The 18,819-nt window shown below is 37.6% G+C and overlaps 5 protein-coding genes across 5 annotated transcripts in view; all 5 read right to left on the bottom strand.

Moving 5' to 3' along the window:
• The window catches only part of LOC119665621, a 6,202-nt gene extending 195 nt beyond the window's left edge, over positions 1–6,007 (bottom strand). The window contains exon 1 of the mRNA XM_038074850.1: positions 139–6,007. Within this exon, the coding sequence (XP_037930778.1) occupies positions 139–6,007 (5,869 nt within the window). The remainder of the gene's footprint in view (positions 1–138) is intronic.
• Positions 6,008–6,673: 666 nt separating this feature from the next.
• Positions 6,674–7,771, bottom strand: LOC119665620. Its single transcript, XM_038074849.1, has one exon. The coding sequence runs from the start codon at positions 7,769–7,771 to the stop codon at positions 6,674–6,676; it is 1,098 nt and encodes a 365-aa protein (XP_037930777.1).
• A 6-nt stretch (positions 7,772–7,777) lies between these two features.
• On the bottom strand, positions 7,778–10,306 carry LOC119665619. Its single transcript, XM_038074848.1, has 3 exons — positions 10,237–10,306; positions 9,215–10,146; positions 7,778–8,959 (listed from the first exon to the last, which is right to left on the bottom strand). Exons 1-3 carry the CDS (start codon positions 10,304–10,306, stop codon positions 7,778–7,780), a joined length of 2,184 nt encoding a protein of 727 aa, XP_037930776.1.
• A 3,402-nt stretch (positions 10,307–13,708) lies between these two features.
• Positions 13,709–16,561, bottom strand: LOC119665618 (uncharacterized protein K02A2.6-like). Its single transcript, XM_038074847.1, has 2 exons — positions 16,265–16,561; positions 13,709–14,581 (listed from the first exon to the last, which is right to left on the bottom strand). The coding sequence occupies exons 1-2, from the start codon at positions 16,559–16,561 to the stop codon at positions 13,709–13,711; spliced, it is 1,170 nt and encodes a 389-aa protein (XP_037930775.1).
• Positions 16,562–16,887: 326 nt separating this feature from the next.
• On the bottom strand, positions 16,888–17,901 carry LOC119665617 (uncharacterized protein K02A2.6-like). Its single transcript, XM_038074846.1, has one exon. It carries the CDS (start codon positions 17,899–17,901, stop codon positions 16,888–16,890), a length of 1,014 nt encoding a protein of 337 aa, XP_037930774.1.
• Positions 17,902–18,819: the final 918 nt, after the last annotated feature.

Raw genomic sequence — 18,819 nt, 5'->3', positions numbered from 1 at the left:
CTGCGTAATTTGAGTCCAGAACCCCAAATAAAGCCTTTGCCACATTTCCAACGAGGTTTATGGCTCCTCGTTTATCTCGTCTGTTGTTAAATAAAATCTTCTCCTGTAGGATATCATCTCTTGTATGCTCAAACGTACCTACGAGCGTGTGACAAGCCGAACCCTGCTGTAGTTTGATGCACAATTTATCTAGTGCAGAAATTCCATTAACGAATGTGTTATATTGGGTCTGTACCGGAGCTAATTCATAATAAACAACCATTTTCCATTCACCTGTTACCATCTGAACAGTGCCCATATTTTCGAAGTAGAGACCAATACTTGAATTAAGCTGTGTTGTGGTTACAGGATTGCCCAATATAATTGGCAGAAAGAATAGTGTGAGAATGATTGCGAATAATGTTGTTTGTTGGGGCAACTTTATTTTCTTTGATGGAACTACCAAAGTATCTTCCTGGCTTATGTTTGAATGATGTTTTCGTTTTTCGTCTTTCTCTTCATCTTCTCGAAACAGTGGAGCAAGCCGATGAATAGGCCGTTTACAAATTCCTGCAACTGTCTTCACTTCCACTACTCGTACCATGCCATCATCGCCTCGAAACACTTTCGTAACCCGACCTAAGGGCCAGTTGAGTGGTGCTGTATTGTCTTCTTTAATTATGACCATCGTGTTTTCTTTGACATTGTTAACAGGAACCTTCCATTTATGTCGCTGTTGTAGTTCTGTTAAGTACTCAGCGTTCCATCTTTTCCAAAATTCCAGTCTCAAATGAGAAACCAATTTCCACCTGGTAAGTAGGTTGTGATTTGTCCCATGAACATCGGTGTCTATAGGTGCAGTGAGTGGTTCACCAATTAGGAAGTGACCTGGTGTCAATGCGGCAAGATCGTTTGGATCTGATGACATTGGTGTTAATGGTCTTGAGTTCAATATTGCTTCAATTTCCACAATGATCGTTTCCAACTCTTCATAGGTTAATGAAGCTGTTGATGTACTTCGAACTAAATGATATTTAGCTGATTTAACAGCTGCCTCCCAAAGACCCCCGAAATGTGGAGTTCGAGGTGGAATGAATTTAAATGTGATTAATTTATCACTGCATGTTTGAACTTTTTTATTTTGAACAGAAGTTCTACGTAGCAGTTCGGATAATTCATTTAATTTATTGTTCGCACCAACAAAATTTGTAGCATTGTCACAATGCAGCGTTTTGCAATGTCCTCGTCGAGCTATGAACCTCTTCAGTGCACCAATAAATGCATCAGAAGTTAAGTCGCTCACCACTTCTAAATGGACTGCTTTTGTGGCAAAACAACAAAACACTGCTACATAAACCTTGTGTGGTCTTTTTCCTCTGATTTTGTAGTGAACCCAAAATGGTCCACAAAAATTTACTCCTGCATTGTAGAATGGCCTTGAAGGTTGAACTCTAGCTGGTGGTAGCTGACCCATTATTTGTTGAAATGTTGTTGGTCTGCTTCTTGTGCAGCGGACACAATGTTGAACCGTTGATCGAGCCATTATCTTTCCCTTGATGGGCCAAAATTGAAGTCGGATTTGTGACAATAATGCTTGTGCACCACAATGCATGTTTTTTCTATGAATATCAACGAAAACACTTTTCACAATTGGATCATTATATGGCAATACCATTGGATGTTTGGTATCATAAGCTATAAGTGATGATGAAAGTCGACCTCCGACTCTTAGAATTCCGTTACTATCTAAGAACGGACTTAAACTAGAGAGAGAACTAGTTTTGTGCACTGTGCCATTTGAGTGTAATTGCTGCAATTCTTCCCTGAAATCGCTTTGTTGTATTATACGTATGATTACTTGTAATGATGAGTTCAACTCGTCTGGACTTAATATTAAAGAGGTAGTGTGCCTGTTGTCTCTGCCTTTGGAGTATTTTACAAATCGTAGTGCGTATGCAATGATTCGTTGCAATCTTGCAAACGAGTTTCTATAATTGATCTTATAGATGAAATCTTCAGTAATGCTGGTGATTGCTGAAGTTACGATTGAAGGTTGTGTTGAGCGTTGCATTTCAAGCGCCCTTCTTTTGGTTTCAGAATGATCAGTTATAAGATGTTCCTGAGCAATTGGACTTGGCCATGATGATTCGCTTCCATATAAAAACAGTGGTCCAAAAAACCATATGTGACTGGAATGTAATTCCGTAGGTTGTAAACCCCTTGATAGGTGATCTGCTGGATTTAATTTGGACCTTACATGACGCCATTGGCTTGCATTAGATATTTCATGAATTCGTGCTACTCTATGTGCTACAAATGTTTGAAAAATATTTGAGTTAGAGTTGATCCAGTATAATACAACTTGTGAGTCTGTCCATAAAAAAGATTTGTGGTTATCGTATGCAAGATCTTGTTTAACCTTCGCTAACAGTTGGGCTCCCAGAAGTGCTGCACACAATTCTAATCGTGGAATTGTTTGCCTTTTTAATGGCGCTACTCTTGATTTTGAGCAAAGTAGCCGTACTATGATTGTACCTGTTTTTAGAATTGCTCTTACATAGATTGCTGCTCCATATGCCTTTTCAGATGCATCTACAAAACAATGTAATTGAATATCTAATGGAATTTCATGGTTAAAAACATGTCTCGGAATGATCATATTATTAATTTCTTGCAGTCTTGACCGAAACTTAACCCATTCGGCTTCATATTCATGAGGTAACGGATCATCCCAGGTCGTCTTTAATTCCCAAATTCGTTGAACAAATATTTTTGCTGTGACTATGATTGGTGCTACCAATCCTAATGGGTCATAAACTCTTGCTAAGTCTGAAGCTACTGAACGCTTAGTAAAAGTTGTACATGGTGTTATACTTGTTGTTATGCACAAATTATCAAGCTGTGGTGTCCAAATCATTCCCAAAGTCTTAGCTGTTTTGAACGAACAAGTAGAAATATCCCAACAGACTTCTTGATCATGTGGTGAAATGTTTTGTAGTAATTGTGGGTGATTAGCGCACCATTTTCTTGGCTTAAAACCATATGATTTCAAAATGTTAATTAGTTGTTCTTGAATCACCTTAGCCTCTATCAGACTGTTAGAACCACATAATCCATCATCGACATAGAAATCTCTTCGTAGGGTCTCTGCTCCAAATGGATAAGTACCAGAACTTTCTCTTGCTAAAGTTTGTAAACATTTGGTAGCTAAGTATGGAGCTGATCGAGTCCCATATGTCATAGTTTTTAGTTTATAAAATCGTAGCGGCTCTTGTGGATTATTTCTCCAAATGATTAATTGTAGCATTTGATCTTCTGGGTGAATAAGTATTTGCCTATACATTTTCTCAATGTCCGTTGTGAAAGCGTATCTTGGAATTCTGAATCGTAATAATATTGAGAATAGATCGCTCTGTACCACAGGACCAGTATGCATAATGTCATTCAATGATCGACCTGATGAAGTTTTACTAGATGCATCAAACACAACACGTAATTTTGTCGTGGTGCTATCTGGTTTTATCACGCAATGATGAGGAATGAAATAATGTGAGGCCATGATGTCATCAGGTTGAATTTCTTCCATGTGACCGAGATCTTTATACTCAGTCATAAACTGCACGTATTGAGCCCTTAATGCTTCATTTTTTGACAGCCGTCGTTCAAGAGAGAAAAATCTGCGTTGTGCAATTTCACTAGAGGATCCTAATGTTGATACACTGTCAATAAGTGGCAATTTCACAATAAATCTGCCTTCTTTAGTACGTTTCAAGTTTTCCACAAAATGAGTTTCACATAATTTTTCTTGATCAGACAGTAGTTTTGAATTTTGTGCTGATTCTTCAAGATCCCAAAATCGGACGAGAAGATTATTTAGCGAATCTTCTTCTTCGCTAAACATACAACAGACTGTGTCACCTTTTGCTGTTTCTGATAGTTTGCCACTTACAACCCATCCAAGAGTAGTATTCTGGAGTATTGGTTTGTCGACTCCCAATTGGATTTGCCCTGACGTTAAGAGATGTGGATAAAATTCAGCTCCTAATAATACGTCTATTTTTTGTGGCTCATTGAAGTTAGGATCAGCTAATGTAATATTTTTTGGAATGTTCCATGAACTGATATTGACACATTGTGTTGGTTGTGGAGCAATAATATGTGCTAACACAAATGCTTCTAAATTTGTATTGAAATTGCTATTCATTGATTTAAAGACAGTGCTGATTCTTTGACGAGCACCCTTTGTGGTGTTACCAACTCCATTTATACGCATTGATGTTGCTTTTGGAGTTATTCCTAGTCGATGAGCTACCCTCTCGGTCATTAAATTTACTTGAGAACCTGAGTCTAATAATGCTCTACATTGAATTTCTTGGCCGTTATGTGCCAATAATCTTATAGTTGCTGTTCCTAAGAATACATATTGCTGTTCATTGTGCTTTCTTGCAATAGTTAATGATGCTTGATGATCAACGCTTAAACCTGTGCTTACATTGCGTTGAGTATTGTTAGACTTTGGTATTGTTGTATGTTTTTCAGTGCCATTAACCCATGAGTTTACATGTAGTAAAGAGTTGTGTTTTTGATTACATTTGATACAATTGCCTGATTTACAGTTGTATGCTATATGACCTGGTCGCAAACAGTTACGACATAAGTTTTGTTTTTTAACAAATTGTAGTCGTTCAAAAGTATTTGCTTGTAAGAACCCTTTGCATTGGTATATTTGATGTAAATCTTGCTTACAATATATGCATGATTGCCTGGTTGATTTGTTGATTGTTGCGGTATTACATACCTTTACGTTATTATTGGTAGTACTCTTTTGGCCGATTGCTTCCAGAGTTTGAAAACGTGTTTCAATGAAACTTAGAAACCCTGTCATTGATTGTAATTCCTTTGGCCTTGCCAATGATTGCTCATACAACGTATGTGTAGTTGCATCCAGCTTCTTTGTTAATAAATGAAGGAGGAGTGGATCCCAATGAACTGTTTGAACATTTAAGTTATTTAATGCCAACAAACATTCATGTATGACATCATGTAGTGACTTTAGAGACATTGCAGTGCCAGAGCATTGAGGTTGTCCGAGCAGCCGTTGTATTAACATGGTTGTTAATATCCTCTTATTCCTGTATCTCTCCTGAAGTATCTTCCATGCTACGTCGTAACTATCATTGGTAGTTGGCAGATGTCTGATGAGCCTCTCTGCTTCTCCTGATAAATTATTTTTTAAAAACCACATCTTTTGTACCTTGGGTAGTGATTGGTTGTCTACCATTTGAGAGAACATATCATAAAATTGTGTCCATTTAAGATAATCTCCGTCAAATCGCGGTATAGACACCTTCGGTAATTGGATTGGATTGTTAGTTACCTCTGTTGTAACTACATGTGGTTGTTTTGTTATTATCAGCTCAGAAATTGAAATCAAAGTTTGTTGTATTAATTCCTCTAATTGTTGATAATCGTCTATATTGTAACCAATTGATAGTGGGTCACTAGCGATTTCCCATATATTAAAATTGAGTTCCTCAATTTCTTGCCACAACTTGTTGATTTTTATTTTGTATATTTCCAATGCAGTAAACGTGTTTGATCCCAAATCTCCTTGGACCTTCTCCAGTAGTCGTTTTAATGATATTTTCATTCCCATTTGCTTGTTAATGAGACATGAAATTTCTGTTTGTTTAGATACTTGCGACTTCTTGCTGAGATTTGCTTCATCACTGAACTCCTGTAGTTGCTGAGTGAATCGAGCAATGTAACATTCTGCTAAGTCTTTAGTTTTTAAATAATCCTCATTAGTAAAATATTCATGAGTGGTTTCGACATCTGACAACTCTCTGATACGGTTGTCATTTTCTTCAAATTCAGACCATATATTAGTTAAACGCCTTTTACGTTCTTCAAAGTAAGCTTTATTCAATTTCCTTTCTTTTGGATCCTTTTTGAAATTCGAAATCAATTTCTGGATTAATTGACCCAGTTGTTGCTGTTCGAGAATTAACCCCTCAAAAGTTTCCATATTTGTTTCCAGCAAATCAGGTACCTTGGTGCTTGTAATGTGTTCGCAGCTCACACTGTTGTGCTCTTGCTGTTTTATTGAAAGCTCACACTTGTTGTGCTTTTGCCTTTTATCTGCTTGAAGCTCACACTGTTGTGCTCTTGCTTCGACGCCTTAATAAAGTAGTACGTGATCGTGATCTTTGGTCACGTCCTTGATTTACGTCCTTGATCTACGTCGATCACGTCGGGGTCACCAAAATTTATGTATATTTAAAATACCTTAATCCTTATAATATTCAATAAGCACTTTAACTTATTGAATATTGCTTATTGGTTATAGATTAAGCACTTGAAACTTACTCTATATAAAGCAGAATTAGGTTTGACGAGAATCAAAGAATAGTTTTTATTGATTGATTACTTTCTTTATTGTTTCAATTTCTTTTATACAATTTTTGTGCAATAATTTTATTAATAATAATTATACCTCAGCAACAAATCAATTGGAACACTGTTAATAATGCAAAATGCAACGTTGCATATTTCACCGTTGCTCCAGTTAAATTGTTGCCTCAGCTTAACATAAATATTCAAAATAAATTATTTCACAATTGCTAAATTGCTTAAAATATAAATTGAATGACACAATTTAACAATGTGAAATAATTTATTTATTACTTAATTTCTACCTTAACAGATGCTTTAATGTACCTTCGGCTGGGTTCCCTCGTTGTAGGCGTTGTATATCAATTTCGAAGATTTGCTGTTGGATGACCCAAATAATACAGTGCAATGCCTTTTGTAGCTGAATAGGTTGGAGGGTACATTCTCCGTTCGTCAATTTATTCTTGGTTACATGATAGAATCGCTGTACCTGTGCTATTACTCGTAGCATCTTAGTGTATGAACTATATCTTGACAATACCTGTAATACGTAGTTGTCTTCATTTGTGTTAACAAATACAACCTTTCGCGTCTCTTTATTGACTTCTTCCATATCCAGGTTGTGACATTTCAAATGCGGCCAGTATTTATCAGCGAGTAACAAAAATTCCGGCCCCGTGAACCAACAGGACTCTGTTAATTGGCGGATGTTACAGCCGCGCGACACAACATCTGCCGGATTGGATTGGGTAGGAACGTGTCTCCATTGCCCATTTGCGGTAATATCTTGAATTTCCGCTACTCGATTGCCAACGAATGCAGACAGGGTTGATGAGTGCTGCTTCAACCAATGTAATACAATCTGTGAATCAGTCCAAAAAAACGTTTCACCCTTAAATTGCGCAAATATTGGTTGGACCTTCTGATACAGTTTGGCAAGAAGTAAGGCACCACAGAGTTCTAGTTTAGGTAGCGACTTCCGCTTTATAGGTGCCACACGGGATTTTGCAGTAAATAGCTTGACCGTCACCTTACCTGATGTGTTTTGTGATCGGAGAAATATGCAGCAACCATATGCGCGTATTGAAGCGTCACAGAAACCGTGTACATCAACCTGTTGATGGTTTATTGATAGGCAGTATCTCGGCACCTTAACCGATGAAAGCGTTGTGAGATCTTGAATAAATGTTTTCCAAGCTGAGTGAAGATTTTGAGGGACCGACTCGTCCCAGTCTACACGCAACAGCCACAATTCTTGCATCATAATTTTTGCTACGAGTATGATTGGTGCTAGTAATCCAAGCGGGTCGAATAATGAAGACGCAAGGGATAAAATGGTGCGTTTTGTTACAATTTGACCTGGTTGCGCATTGAACGAAAATAGGAAAACATCTTGCATTTGGTGCTACTTGATGCCTAGGGCGCTGGTGACTGTATCTGTATCAAGATTCAAACTCTTTGTTGTTGTATCGCTGATGAAGTCATGATGGTTTGAATGCCATTTGTCAAGATCGAAGCAACCCTTCTGTAGAATGGCCGTTAACTGATGTCTGATATTGGTGAGTTGATCAATGGAATCCGCTCCACCTAAGAAGTCGTCGACAAAGAACGATGATTTAATGAGTGCAGCGCCTATTGGGTATTGTGTTTCAAATTTGTCCGCCAAATATTGCAAACTCCTGGTTGCTAAGAAAGGTGCTGATGCAGTACCATAAGTGACTGTATTCAACTCGTAAGTACTAACAGGATCGGACTCCGTATCTCGCCAAAAAATATATTGGAATTTTCGATCTGGTTCATCTATCAGTATCTGTCGGTACATCTTAACAATGTCAGCCGTCAAGGCATATCGGTGCAAACGAAATTGAAGTAGCAACAAGTATAACTCCGGCTGAATTGTCGGGCCGACCAGTAGAATATCATTTAATGAACGTTGCGATGTTGTTGGACATGACGCATCAAAAACCACCCTCAGCTTGGTCGATGTGCTCGACGGTTTTAAAACACAATGATGAGGGATATAATAATGTGGTTCGTTGGTTTTCGGAGTTTCAACACGCGTCATGTGTCCGAGCTCTCGATATTGTTTCATGAATTCTTGATAGTCTTGCTTTAGTGCACGATTAGATGACAAGCGCCGTTCTACAGAACAAAAACGGCGTAAGGCGATATTGTGTGTCAAACCAAGACAATCTGGCGAATCCTTGAATGATAACCGAACGACAATTCTTCCCGTCGCATTTTGGTGGACCGTTTCACGATATAATGACTCACACGCAACATGTGCTGGTGACCATGACTTTGCAGCCGGTTGCACTTCCTCTATCTTCCACATCATTTCTAATTGATCTGAAATTGTATCTTCAACTGATAATAGGCATTTTGCTGCTGGTGATGCAAATGGCTGACCCTTGTACTTGCCAGATACGATCCATCCTAATAGTGTTTTTTGAAGTACTGGTAGATTTTCACCTAGTTTGATTTGACCGACAGACAAAATGTCAAAGAAACTTTCAGCTCCAAGCAAAAGGTCAACGCGCTTGGATTTAAAGAATTGCTCATCGGCGAGAGGTGTATTGGATGGAACCTTTCACGACGATATATCGATTTCAGAACTTGGTTGATATGCGATGTGATTCGTAATACCAAAGTTTAAAGCAAGTTCAAGATTTGAATGACGAGATTTGATTGATGTGAGCGTCTGATACTTTATATTGGTCAACGAACTACCAATACTGGAAACATGCAGCCGATGTTTATGTTTTGATAAACTAAGCTTCTTTGAAAACTCCTACGTTATGAAATTGACCTGAGAGCATGAATCAAGTAAGGCTCTACCCACTTGATAACTTCCCGATGAGTCCTTCACTAAAACCAATGCAGTGGCTAGAATTATTTGCTCGGCCGATGACATGTTAAGATGGGAATGGCTGGCAACATTGTCGTTGGGCATAGCGGCGTGTTCTGTGCGTCGTGATGATCCGGCGCTCTTAATATTCGTTGGTAATTGCGAATGATGCAAGAGAGTGTGATGTGGCTTTGCGCAAACCTTACATTTAAACGTTGATGTGCAATTAACCACATGATGGCGTCGCGATAAGCAGTTTATGCAGAGTTTAAGGCCCTTCACCTTTTCAAACCTTTGAACCACCTCCAGTGCCTTAAAACGATGACAATTCTGTATTAGGTGTTCATTGCTAGAACAAATTGAGCAAGAATTGCTGGATGTAGATGCAACAAATGCGTATTGTTTTGAGCGTCTGTTAGTCTTGGAGTTAAGATTATTAGGTTTACGTTGTGGTGATGACTGATTGCCGTTTCCACTGTCGAGTGATTCGAGAAACTGGCAATGCCTATCCAACAATTTTGAGCAATCCTCCCAACTGGGTAATGTGTCGAAGTTACGCGATTCATTCCATTTCCTACGTGTAATTGCGTCCGTTTTTTCCATGATTAGCGAGATAAGTAGAGCCTCACATATTTGTTTCTCTGTACCTAGCGAACAGAGTGGACCATACAAAGCGGATGCATTGTTTACCAGACTACGGAGTTGTTGGCTTGACTGACCCGATACTGCTGGTAGATCAAATAGTGTCGCGATATTTTCGGCGAAGATTAGACTATTATTGTCATAGCGCGATTTAAGCCTATCCAAAGCCTTTGGATAGTTTTCATTCGAAATAGGAAATGCCTGTACTGTCTCTAGAGCTTGACCAGTAAGGCAGTTCAATAAGTGGTTAAATTTTTCAATATTTGTGAGGTATATTTCGCGATCTATGATTTGGAGAAACGAATTAATAAAATTGTTATAATCCGAGTACTTACCACTGAATGTAGGTAATTTTAACAGTGGTAATTTTTTACTTGAGGTGGGCATCATTGCTGTTACATCTAGCACTGACGCATTGTGGGCCTCTTCCTGCAGTTGAGACATGATTAATATTTTGGTGGAAACGTATAGGTCTTCTAATTCATCTCTAGCTGTGTCAGTTGCATCTAATTTCTCGATCAAAGTCTGAAAAGCTAGGATTTGTTTAAAATATGATTCTAAAATACCTAGTCGACATTTCAGTTCTGGTTGTGAAAGCGAATTGCTCTTTCCTTTGACGAACGCCTTGATCCTTGAAATGCTCGCTTTCGTCGAGGCTCGCTGTTGTTTTAGTTCTGACAGTTCTGCCGTAGTGGTTGGCTCTGCCGTTGCCATTGGAACAGTTGTAGATACCTGGGAACAGCAAAGGATTTGACGAAGTCGAAAACTCACAATAGCAGCAGCGAACTTTACGAAATTGAACTGCTCTTACGGTGGTTGTTGTCAGACGCGACGTTGACGAACCCGCACACTAACTGATTGGAAGCAAATAATAACCAGTAATCAACAAGTAAAGTTATCTTGTTGTTGTTGTAATTGTTGAACGCGACCTTGATGCAGCCACGAGGTTCTATTTGGCGCTTAGCGGAACCGAAGCCAAGAACCATAGAATGCACACTAGTACACACGTACGATAGTATGTAGTATAGATATACGATATTATTATGGTTAACACACGTTAGATATATAACTGTTTAGGAGCAATACTCACACGCGCACATTATAGTTACAAATTAACCAAAAACAATAAAAGCGAAAGTATGTACAATCAACAAGTAAAGGTATCTTGTTGTTGTGAATTTAACTGTCGAGCGCGATCTTGATGCGGACACGAGGTTCTATTTTGAGGTTAGCGGACCTAAACCGAGAACCACCAATTGGACAATAGTATATACGTACGATAGTACATATGTAGTATATATATAGACGTACGATATATTATAATAGTTAGCACGCGTTAGCTATATAACTGGTTAGAAGAAATATTCACACGCGCACTTTAATGGTTACAAATTAACCAAAAACAATAAAAGCGAAAGTATGTACAATCAACAAGTAAAGATATCTTGTTGTTGTGAATTTAACTGTCGAGCGCGATCTTGATGCGGACACGAGGTTCTGTTTTGAGGTTAGCGGACCTAAACCGAGAACCACCAATTGGACAATAGTATATACGTACGATAGTACATATGTAGTATATATATAGATGTACGATATATTATAATAGTTAGCACGCGTTAGCTATATAACTGGTTAGAAGAAATATTCACACGCGCACTTTAATGGTTACAAATTAACCAAAACCATTAAAAGCGAAAGTATGTACAATCAACAAGTAAAGATATCTTGTTGTTGTGAATTTAACTGTCGAGCGCGATCTTGATGCGGACACGAGGTTCTGTTTTGAGGTTAGCGGACCTAAACCGAGAACCACCAATTGGACAATAATATACGTACGACAGTACACAGAATAGCACTATTCAATTTGCCAAAAGTCCTGTCACGGTCGCCAATGTAAATTATAAGCGTTTTTATAATTGGGTTTTGTGATCTTTATTTGATTTTATTTAATTTATACAATTGAATTTATATAATTTCGGTTATTGATTGTTTAATTACTTTAAATAAAATCAATGTGAATTATAAGCGTTTTTATAATTGGGTTTGTGATCTTTAATTGATTTTATTTAATTTATACAATTGACTTTATATAATTTCGGTTATTGATTGTTTAATCACTTTTTTGTGTGTACCCGTGTGTTGACACGTTCGCGATCGAAAAACAAGAGACAGAATCAAACCAACGGAGTTTACTTGCAGCCAAAAAATATAACAATAAAATTTGCTCATCTCGAGCGCAAAAAACAAAAGGCAATAAAACGCAAATCACGTAAATCTCTTTAATCTTACAAATATTAAATCAAAATTTTATATTCTCCCATTTTTAATTTCATTTAATGCAATCCTAGGTAACGATAGTCTTAAATAGCTGTCTGCAGTTATTCACTAAACACAAGTTTATGATTATTAGAAACTCCAATAAAATTCAATTAAAGCAATTACTCTCACAGGACATTAATCTTGGTAATTTAAGAGATAGCCATATGAATTAATTACAAAAAAAAAAAAACTAATGAAAATATTAATACATCAACATTTAGAATTGTTTTTCAAAGCAAACGAAAGATTAAATTTCATCACACAAGTTGCCGTCACCATTAGAAAAAATTTCGATACTCCTCTTTACACCAAATATTATCCATACCCTGCATCTTTGAGAAATGAAGTTGAAAAGCAAATAGGAAAGCTGCTAGAAGATGGAATTATTTGACCTTCTAGGTCTCCCTACAATTCACCAATATGGGTAGTTCCCAAAAAAGAAGATGCTTCTGGAGAAAAAAAATAAAGAGTAGTAGTAAATTATAGGAAATTGAATGCGGTTACGATATATGATAGATATATAGATCTTATTCTTGATATCAATGAGGTATTGGCGCAATTCGGGTAAGATAGTTTGTTTTCTGTAATCGATTTGAAAAATGGTTTCCACCAAATGAAAACGTCGCTATAAGAGTAAATGATTTTTGCAAATACGTAAATTAGGTCAGTCAGTTTCAAACTTGCGAACTAGTAACACCTTTTGTAAAATCAACTTCGTCAAATTACATTCAAGGCAACATGTGTGATATCCAAAATTTATACACGGCTGAAGAAGCATGAGAATCAATTTTTACAGCAAACAGGCTACCGTTGGAGTAGCCTTAAACGGTTTTCGATGTGGGGCCACGAAGTAAAATTCCAAAGTACTGCTGTAAAAAATCGTTGGCAGATAAAAGCATTGAACCCTTCAAGATCACGCAGCCAGTTATTACAAGGAGTGTGGGGATTACCAGGTCAGACGAGCAAGATAGAATGCTTGAAGAAAATTGTAGTGGTACCGCCAAAAATTAATCAACGAATGCCACGGCAGAAAGCTACAATTAAATATAGAAAACCTTCAATCAAAACTATCTACTACTCCAAAGGTGCTGCCAAGTGATTGCACGGAAAAGGGAAGAAAATGCAATAGCTAATCCATCCGAAAAAGGGAGGATGTAATTTGAAATAAAATAGTTATGTAATGTATAAGCAGCATAATTATTTTTTTTTTCTTTTTATTAATGTAAGACTAACAAGCATTTTTAGTTTAATAAACTATAAATTTTTACGCTGTTCAATCATGAACACATTTATTTCCGCATTAAAGACGCCCGCAGAATTTTCAACATTTATATATTTGTAGTAGCTTCGCTAGTTACACATAAATACACTAATTGTTAATCTCACACCAAACGCTTATCTTGCCGCCCTTTTTCTGCCAGCTGCTCTTTTCTTGTCCCGTGTTGTACAACGTACATTTACTACCAGTGTTGTACTACGTCCGTTTACTACAGTCCTCCCCTTTTAATATTGTTGGTAGTCTTGATGTCAACGTGGCGCATGCCTCTTTGTAGCCCTTTGAGATCGTCTTAACTCTTTGTAACGTGTTATAGTCGATATTTCCTGATTGCTATTAAAATCATCATTGGAATTAGTCTGTTGCTCGATAGCAGGGGATAGGATCTCTTCCGGTACATAAGTTCGATTTGGAACAATGAACGGTTCAACTGTATGCGTGAATTCTGGAACTTTAAGCAGTTCATTTAGTACGTTTTTTGTATAACGATACTTCAGCTGGTTTACATGTGCTTTAATAACGCGCTCATTACTTTCCTGGTCAATTTTGACTTCATAATTTACTACTCCAAGTTTCTTTATGATTACAGCAGGTATCCAAGTCCATTTATTATTATTGGAATGAAGTTTATAGTAAACGTTATCTCCAATGCTGAACTGCTTTAATTTTGTCTCTTGCTGATTACTTTGTTTTTTTAATTCGCCTTCCGGTTTTTGCTGTTTAATGCAGTCAAGACGAATTTTCATTTTTCTGCCATTTAGGAGCTCAGATGGTGATTTCATACCGAGATTGTAGGATGGTGTGTATCGATAACAAGTGAGGAATTCGTTGAGCTTCCTGTCGATACTTCCCTTTGCCTTTTTAAGTCTTGATTTGAGTAGGTCAACGAACCAATCTGCTTGGCCATTTGATTGTGGACTGTATGGAGCTGTAGATATGTGATTAATTCCTTGGAAGTCGCAAAAATTTTTGAATTCCTGCGAGATGAATTGCGGAGATTTATCACTAACAATCGTGTCACAAAGGCCGTGTTGCGCAAAAGCTTTCTCAATGAACTCAATAGTTTTAGCTACAGTAGTACTTGAAGTTGAAATATTCAATTTCTGGCCATTTGCAAAAAGCGTCTATGATAACAAGGAAGTAATTGCCATCGATTGGACCAGCGTAGTCAATATGAATTCGTTTCCATGGTGCAGAAGGAATTTTCCACTGTTGAGGAGTACATTTCATTGGACTTTTTGAGGCTGTAGCGCATGTGTTACAAGTTTTGACCACATGTTCGATATCAAGATTAATGTTTGGCCAAAAAACTTTGATAGCAGCAAGATGTTTCATACGACACTGACCTGGATGTCCATTATGGAGATCTTCAAGGACTTGCTGGTGGTAAATTTTGAGAATAACAATTCTCTCACCAAAGAAAATACTCTGTTGTTGGATCGTAAGATGATGTCGATGCTGGAAAAATGCCGCTACTTCATTATCTGTGATTTGTTTTTTCTTTTGAGGCCAGCAGTCATTTTGGATGTAGGACGTAACCTTATTGAGAGTATGGCAGCCTTTGGTTGCTGTTTGAATATTAGTGAAAGTGATTGGAAGTTTGGTGGCCGTTTCTACCTCAAAACAGTTGATTTTCAGGTCCTCGTCTTCTTCTAATTGAATAGATGCTATGACGGTATCTATGACGGTTTGCGATTAGTCGAGAAATAATATCGGCATATCCAAAACTGTCAGTATTTATGTATTCAATAGAGAAGTCGTATGACAGAATAGTGGTTGCATAAAGTTGCAGGCGAGCCGCTGTAAACAACGGGATGCCATTTTTCGGGTTGAATATAGCAAGAAGTGGCTTATGGTCGATATGAATGGTAAAGCGACGACCAGAAATGTAATAGTGACATTTTTTTAATCCAAACACGAGAGCTCGAGCCTCCTTGTGCATTTGAGGACACTTCGCTCTGCTGCATTGAATGTAGCTGAGTAGTGCATAATTGGGTGAAGCGTTCCGCATGAGAACTGCACCCATATCGTATTCTGAAGCATCAGTAGCTAAATTTATTTTCTTTGCTAGATCGAAGTGCGTGAGACATAGATCAGAAGCTAATACATTTTTAATCTTGTTGAATGCTTCATTATGATGTTGTTTCCACTCAAACTTCTTATCTTTTTTTAAAAGTTCATCTAAAGGACCGTGAAGGCTTTTCATACTTTTAATGAATTTCGCATAATAATTTACAGCTCCTAAAAATGCTCATGTTTGTTGCAAATTTGTTGGGAGATCTTGGATTGATCGAAGTTTCCCTGGATGTGGTCTGATACCATATTGATCTACCGTGTGTTCGCAGAACTCGACAGATGTTTCTCCAAACTTACATTTCTCGAAGCGAAGTTTGAATCTATAATCCTGAATACGCTTTAAGGTTTTAAACAGTTGAATTTTGTGATCTTCTTCATTAATTTCCGAACAGATCATATCACCCAATAAACTCAATGCTATTGGTTCCGCTAAGCATTGTGTCAACCATCTGTTGAAAAATGCTAGGAGCTGTTTTAACACCTTGCTGCAGTCTAAGTACTTTAAATAAGCCGAAGTGAGTATTGATAGCCATCAGTTTTTGAGATTCTTGGTCCAATGGAATCTGGAAAAATGCATTTGATAGGTCAATTGGGCTAAAGACTTTCTTATTAGCGAGTTTGGAGAATATTTGGTCAGGCGTTGAAAGAGGATATTTATTTGGCTCTAGACCGTCATTTAGACCTTTAGAATAATAGACACATATATGAATTTTTCCATTCTTCTTTCTTACAACTACGATTGGCGCCGCTGACTGTGAGTATTCAATAGGTGACATTACTCCAAGATGTTGAAGACGTTCAAGTTCTGCCGAAACTATGGGAGCTGCTGCATATGGAACTGGTCGAGCGTTACGATAAACGGGTCGCGCTCCTCCTTTTAGTCTCAGAGTCGCTTGGGTCTTCGTAAAGCAGCCAAGGTCATTAGAAAAGAGAAACGGAAATCTAGCCTTTATTTCATCGTTTAATTTATCGCTACTAGTTAACATAGTTGGATTGCTTTGCAAAAGGAACTGATAGGCACTGACCATAAGTCTAATGTCGTTATCTAATCAATTCCAAACATGTTCAACTTAAGTGGTGTGACATAACACACATCATATTCCTCTTTTCCATTTAGGTTCACAACACAAGCGAAGCTGCCCAGAAGAGGAATTACATTTCCAGAAGCATCGCCAGCTTTTTATTTAGTAGTTTGTAAGGTTAGCTGACCAAGTTTGGTCCAGTTCGATTTGGAAATAATTGTTTGGTCCGACCCGGTATCAAGTTGGAGTTTAATTGTAGATTCATTGAGATTTGGTCTGACATACCTACTATGCTGCTGCGTTCTGTTAGTTTCGTCAATTTTCTTCAGACATTATGTGTCAGACAGAGATTTTCTGCGTCGCAACTTGCTTGGCTTCATATTGCAGTAACCATTTTTGTGGCCAATAATGTTACATGCTGAACATTCTTTGCCTTTAAATGGGCAATCTTTAACAAAATGAAGACCTTCACAACACCAACATGGCGTTGGTGGTTTCGAAGATTCGTCTTTTGTTGAAGAATTTGATAGTAATGATTCATTTTTGCGTTGATATCGATGGTGAATTGCAAAAACTTCTGAACTTGAAGATGGATGGACGACAGTGTATTTGTCTTGCTTCAGACAGATTATACGCTCAGCTTCATTAGTGAGGTCTTGAAGTGTTAAGCGGATGAAGGCATCCTTTTGCGCCTGTGTCTGAAGTGCACCAAACTGTGTTGATTCATTGTAGAGTCTTGCAAGGAGTTTCTCGAGTCGTGTAAACGAATCGTGTGAACTCTTCAAGCGATTGACAAAGATTTGTGCTTTAAACTCATCGGGAGTGCAATTAACGATGTCAAATTTTTCACAATGTTTGCTGACGTGAGCTGCATATTGAGCAAAGTCTTCATAATCCTGTTTTGAAATTGTAAGACATTTTTGGCGCTGAGAAAATTTTGATTGGCGATATCCGAAAATAGACGAGAGTTTGGCAACCGTTTGCATGAGTGTAAGCTCATGGGGTTCCTTTGGTAAGATTGAGTTTGCATATTGCTCGAAATCCAAATTTTTTAATTTGCTAGTGAGCAATCGAACCTTAGTCGGCTCAGTGAGATGTGCTGCTTCTATAGCGAAAACTGATTTATAACGCTTGTACCATGATTCAAATGTGACATTATTTTCAGGATCATAGCAAAACTCCAGCATTGAGTCAGATAGCTTCCTGAATGTTGACGAAACTGCCTCTGTAGTTAAAGAAGGCGCATCAATTTGTTGTTGTGTTCGCGACAAACGAAGCTCCTCAAGCAAAGCGTTATTTGATTTTTGCACAGCTTGCAACAACAAATTAAACTGTTCCGCATTCATGTTAGCTTTATCCTCGTCGCCAATGTAGTAGCTTCGCTAGTTATACATAAATACACTAATTGTTAATCTTACACCAAACGCTTATCTTGCCGCCAGCTGCTCTTTTCTTGTCCCGTGTTGTACAACGTACGTTTACTACCAGTGTTGTACTACGTCCGTTTACTACAATATTTATATTTGTCTATTTTATATTACACTCTAGCAACTTATACTTACTTGTTACATTTAAGTAAAATACAAATCATTGTTTAGGCGCATGCTTATCTCGTACGCATGCGCACAACTCTTAATCTTAAACAGATGCACATATTTATTTAGGTTATGCTCAATAATTGTTTAGGCACATGCTAATCAAATTATGCACATTAAGTAGAATAAGAAAATTATATATAAACTCTAGTACAGAGGGTTTTATGCGTTTTAATCTCCGTGCTGACTCAGCTGCGTTGACTAATTGTAAAACTTCTGCATTTTTATGTTGTGTAATTTTCGTTGCGTGAGCAACAGCATACGTTTTTATAACTTCCTCGACGGTTTTGATTGCTAGGTCACGATGTAGGTCTCCATTACAAATGTACCAGGGCGCATTTACAAAATTTCTAAGTACTTTGTTTTGGAAACGCTGTATTATCATAACATTGCTCTTACTGATGCATCCCCATAACTGTGTACCGTAAGTCTTGTGCAGACTTTGAAATTTGAATGTAAATCTGGAGTTTATTTTGTATCGATAACACTGAACGCCTACCGATTAACCATTTTATCTGCTTATACTTTAGCTCAAGTTCTTGTTTTTTCTTTTTCACATGCTCTTTCTAACGTAGTTTAGCGTCTAAGGTCATACCTAAATATTTCGCTGTATTCGCAAGGTATTTCCAGTCCATTTATATTTAATTTGCAGTGGTAGATCCTTTTATT

Source organism: Teleopsis dalmanni, chromosome 1 (assembly GCF_002237135.1).
Source record: "Teleopsis dalmanni isolate 2A chromosome 1, ASM223713v2, whole genome shotgun sequence".
Classification (NCBI taxonomy): domain Eukaryota; kingdom Metazoa; phylum Arthropoda; class Insecta; order Diptera; family Diopsidae; genus Teleopsis; species Teleopsis dalmanni.
Note: the sequence above shows the minus strand (reverse complement) of the source record. Positions and strands in the feature narration are given on the sequence as shown.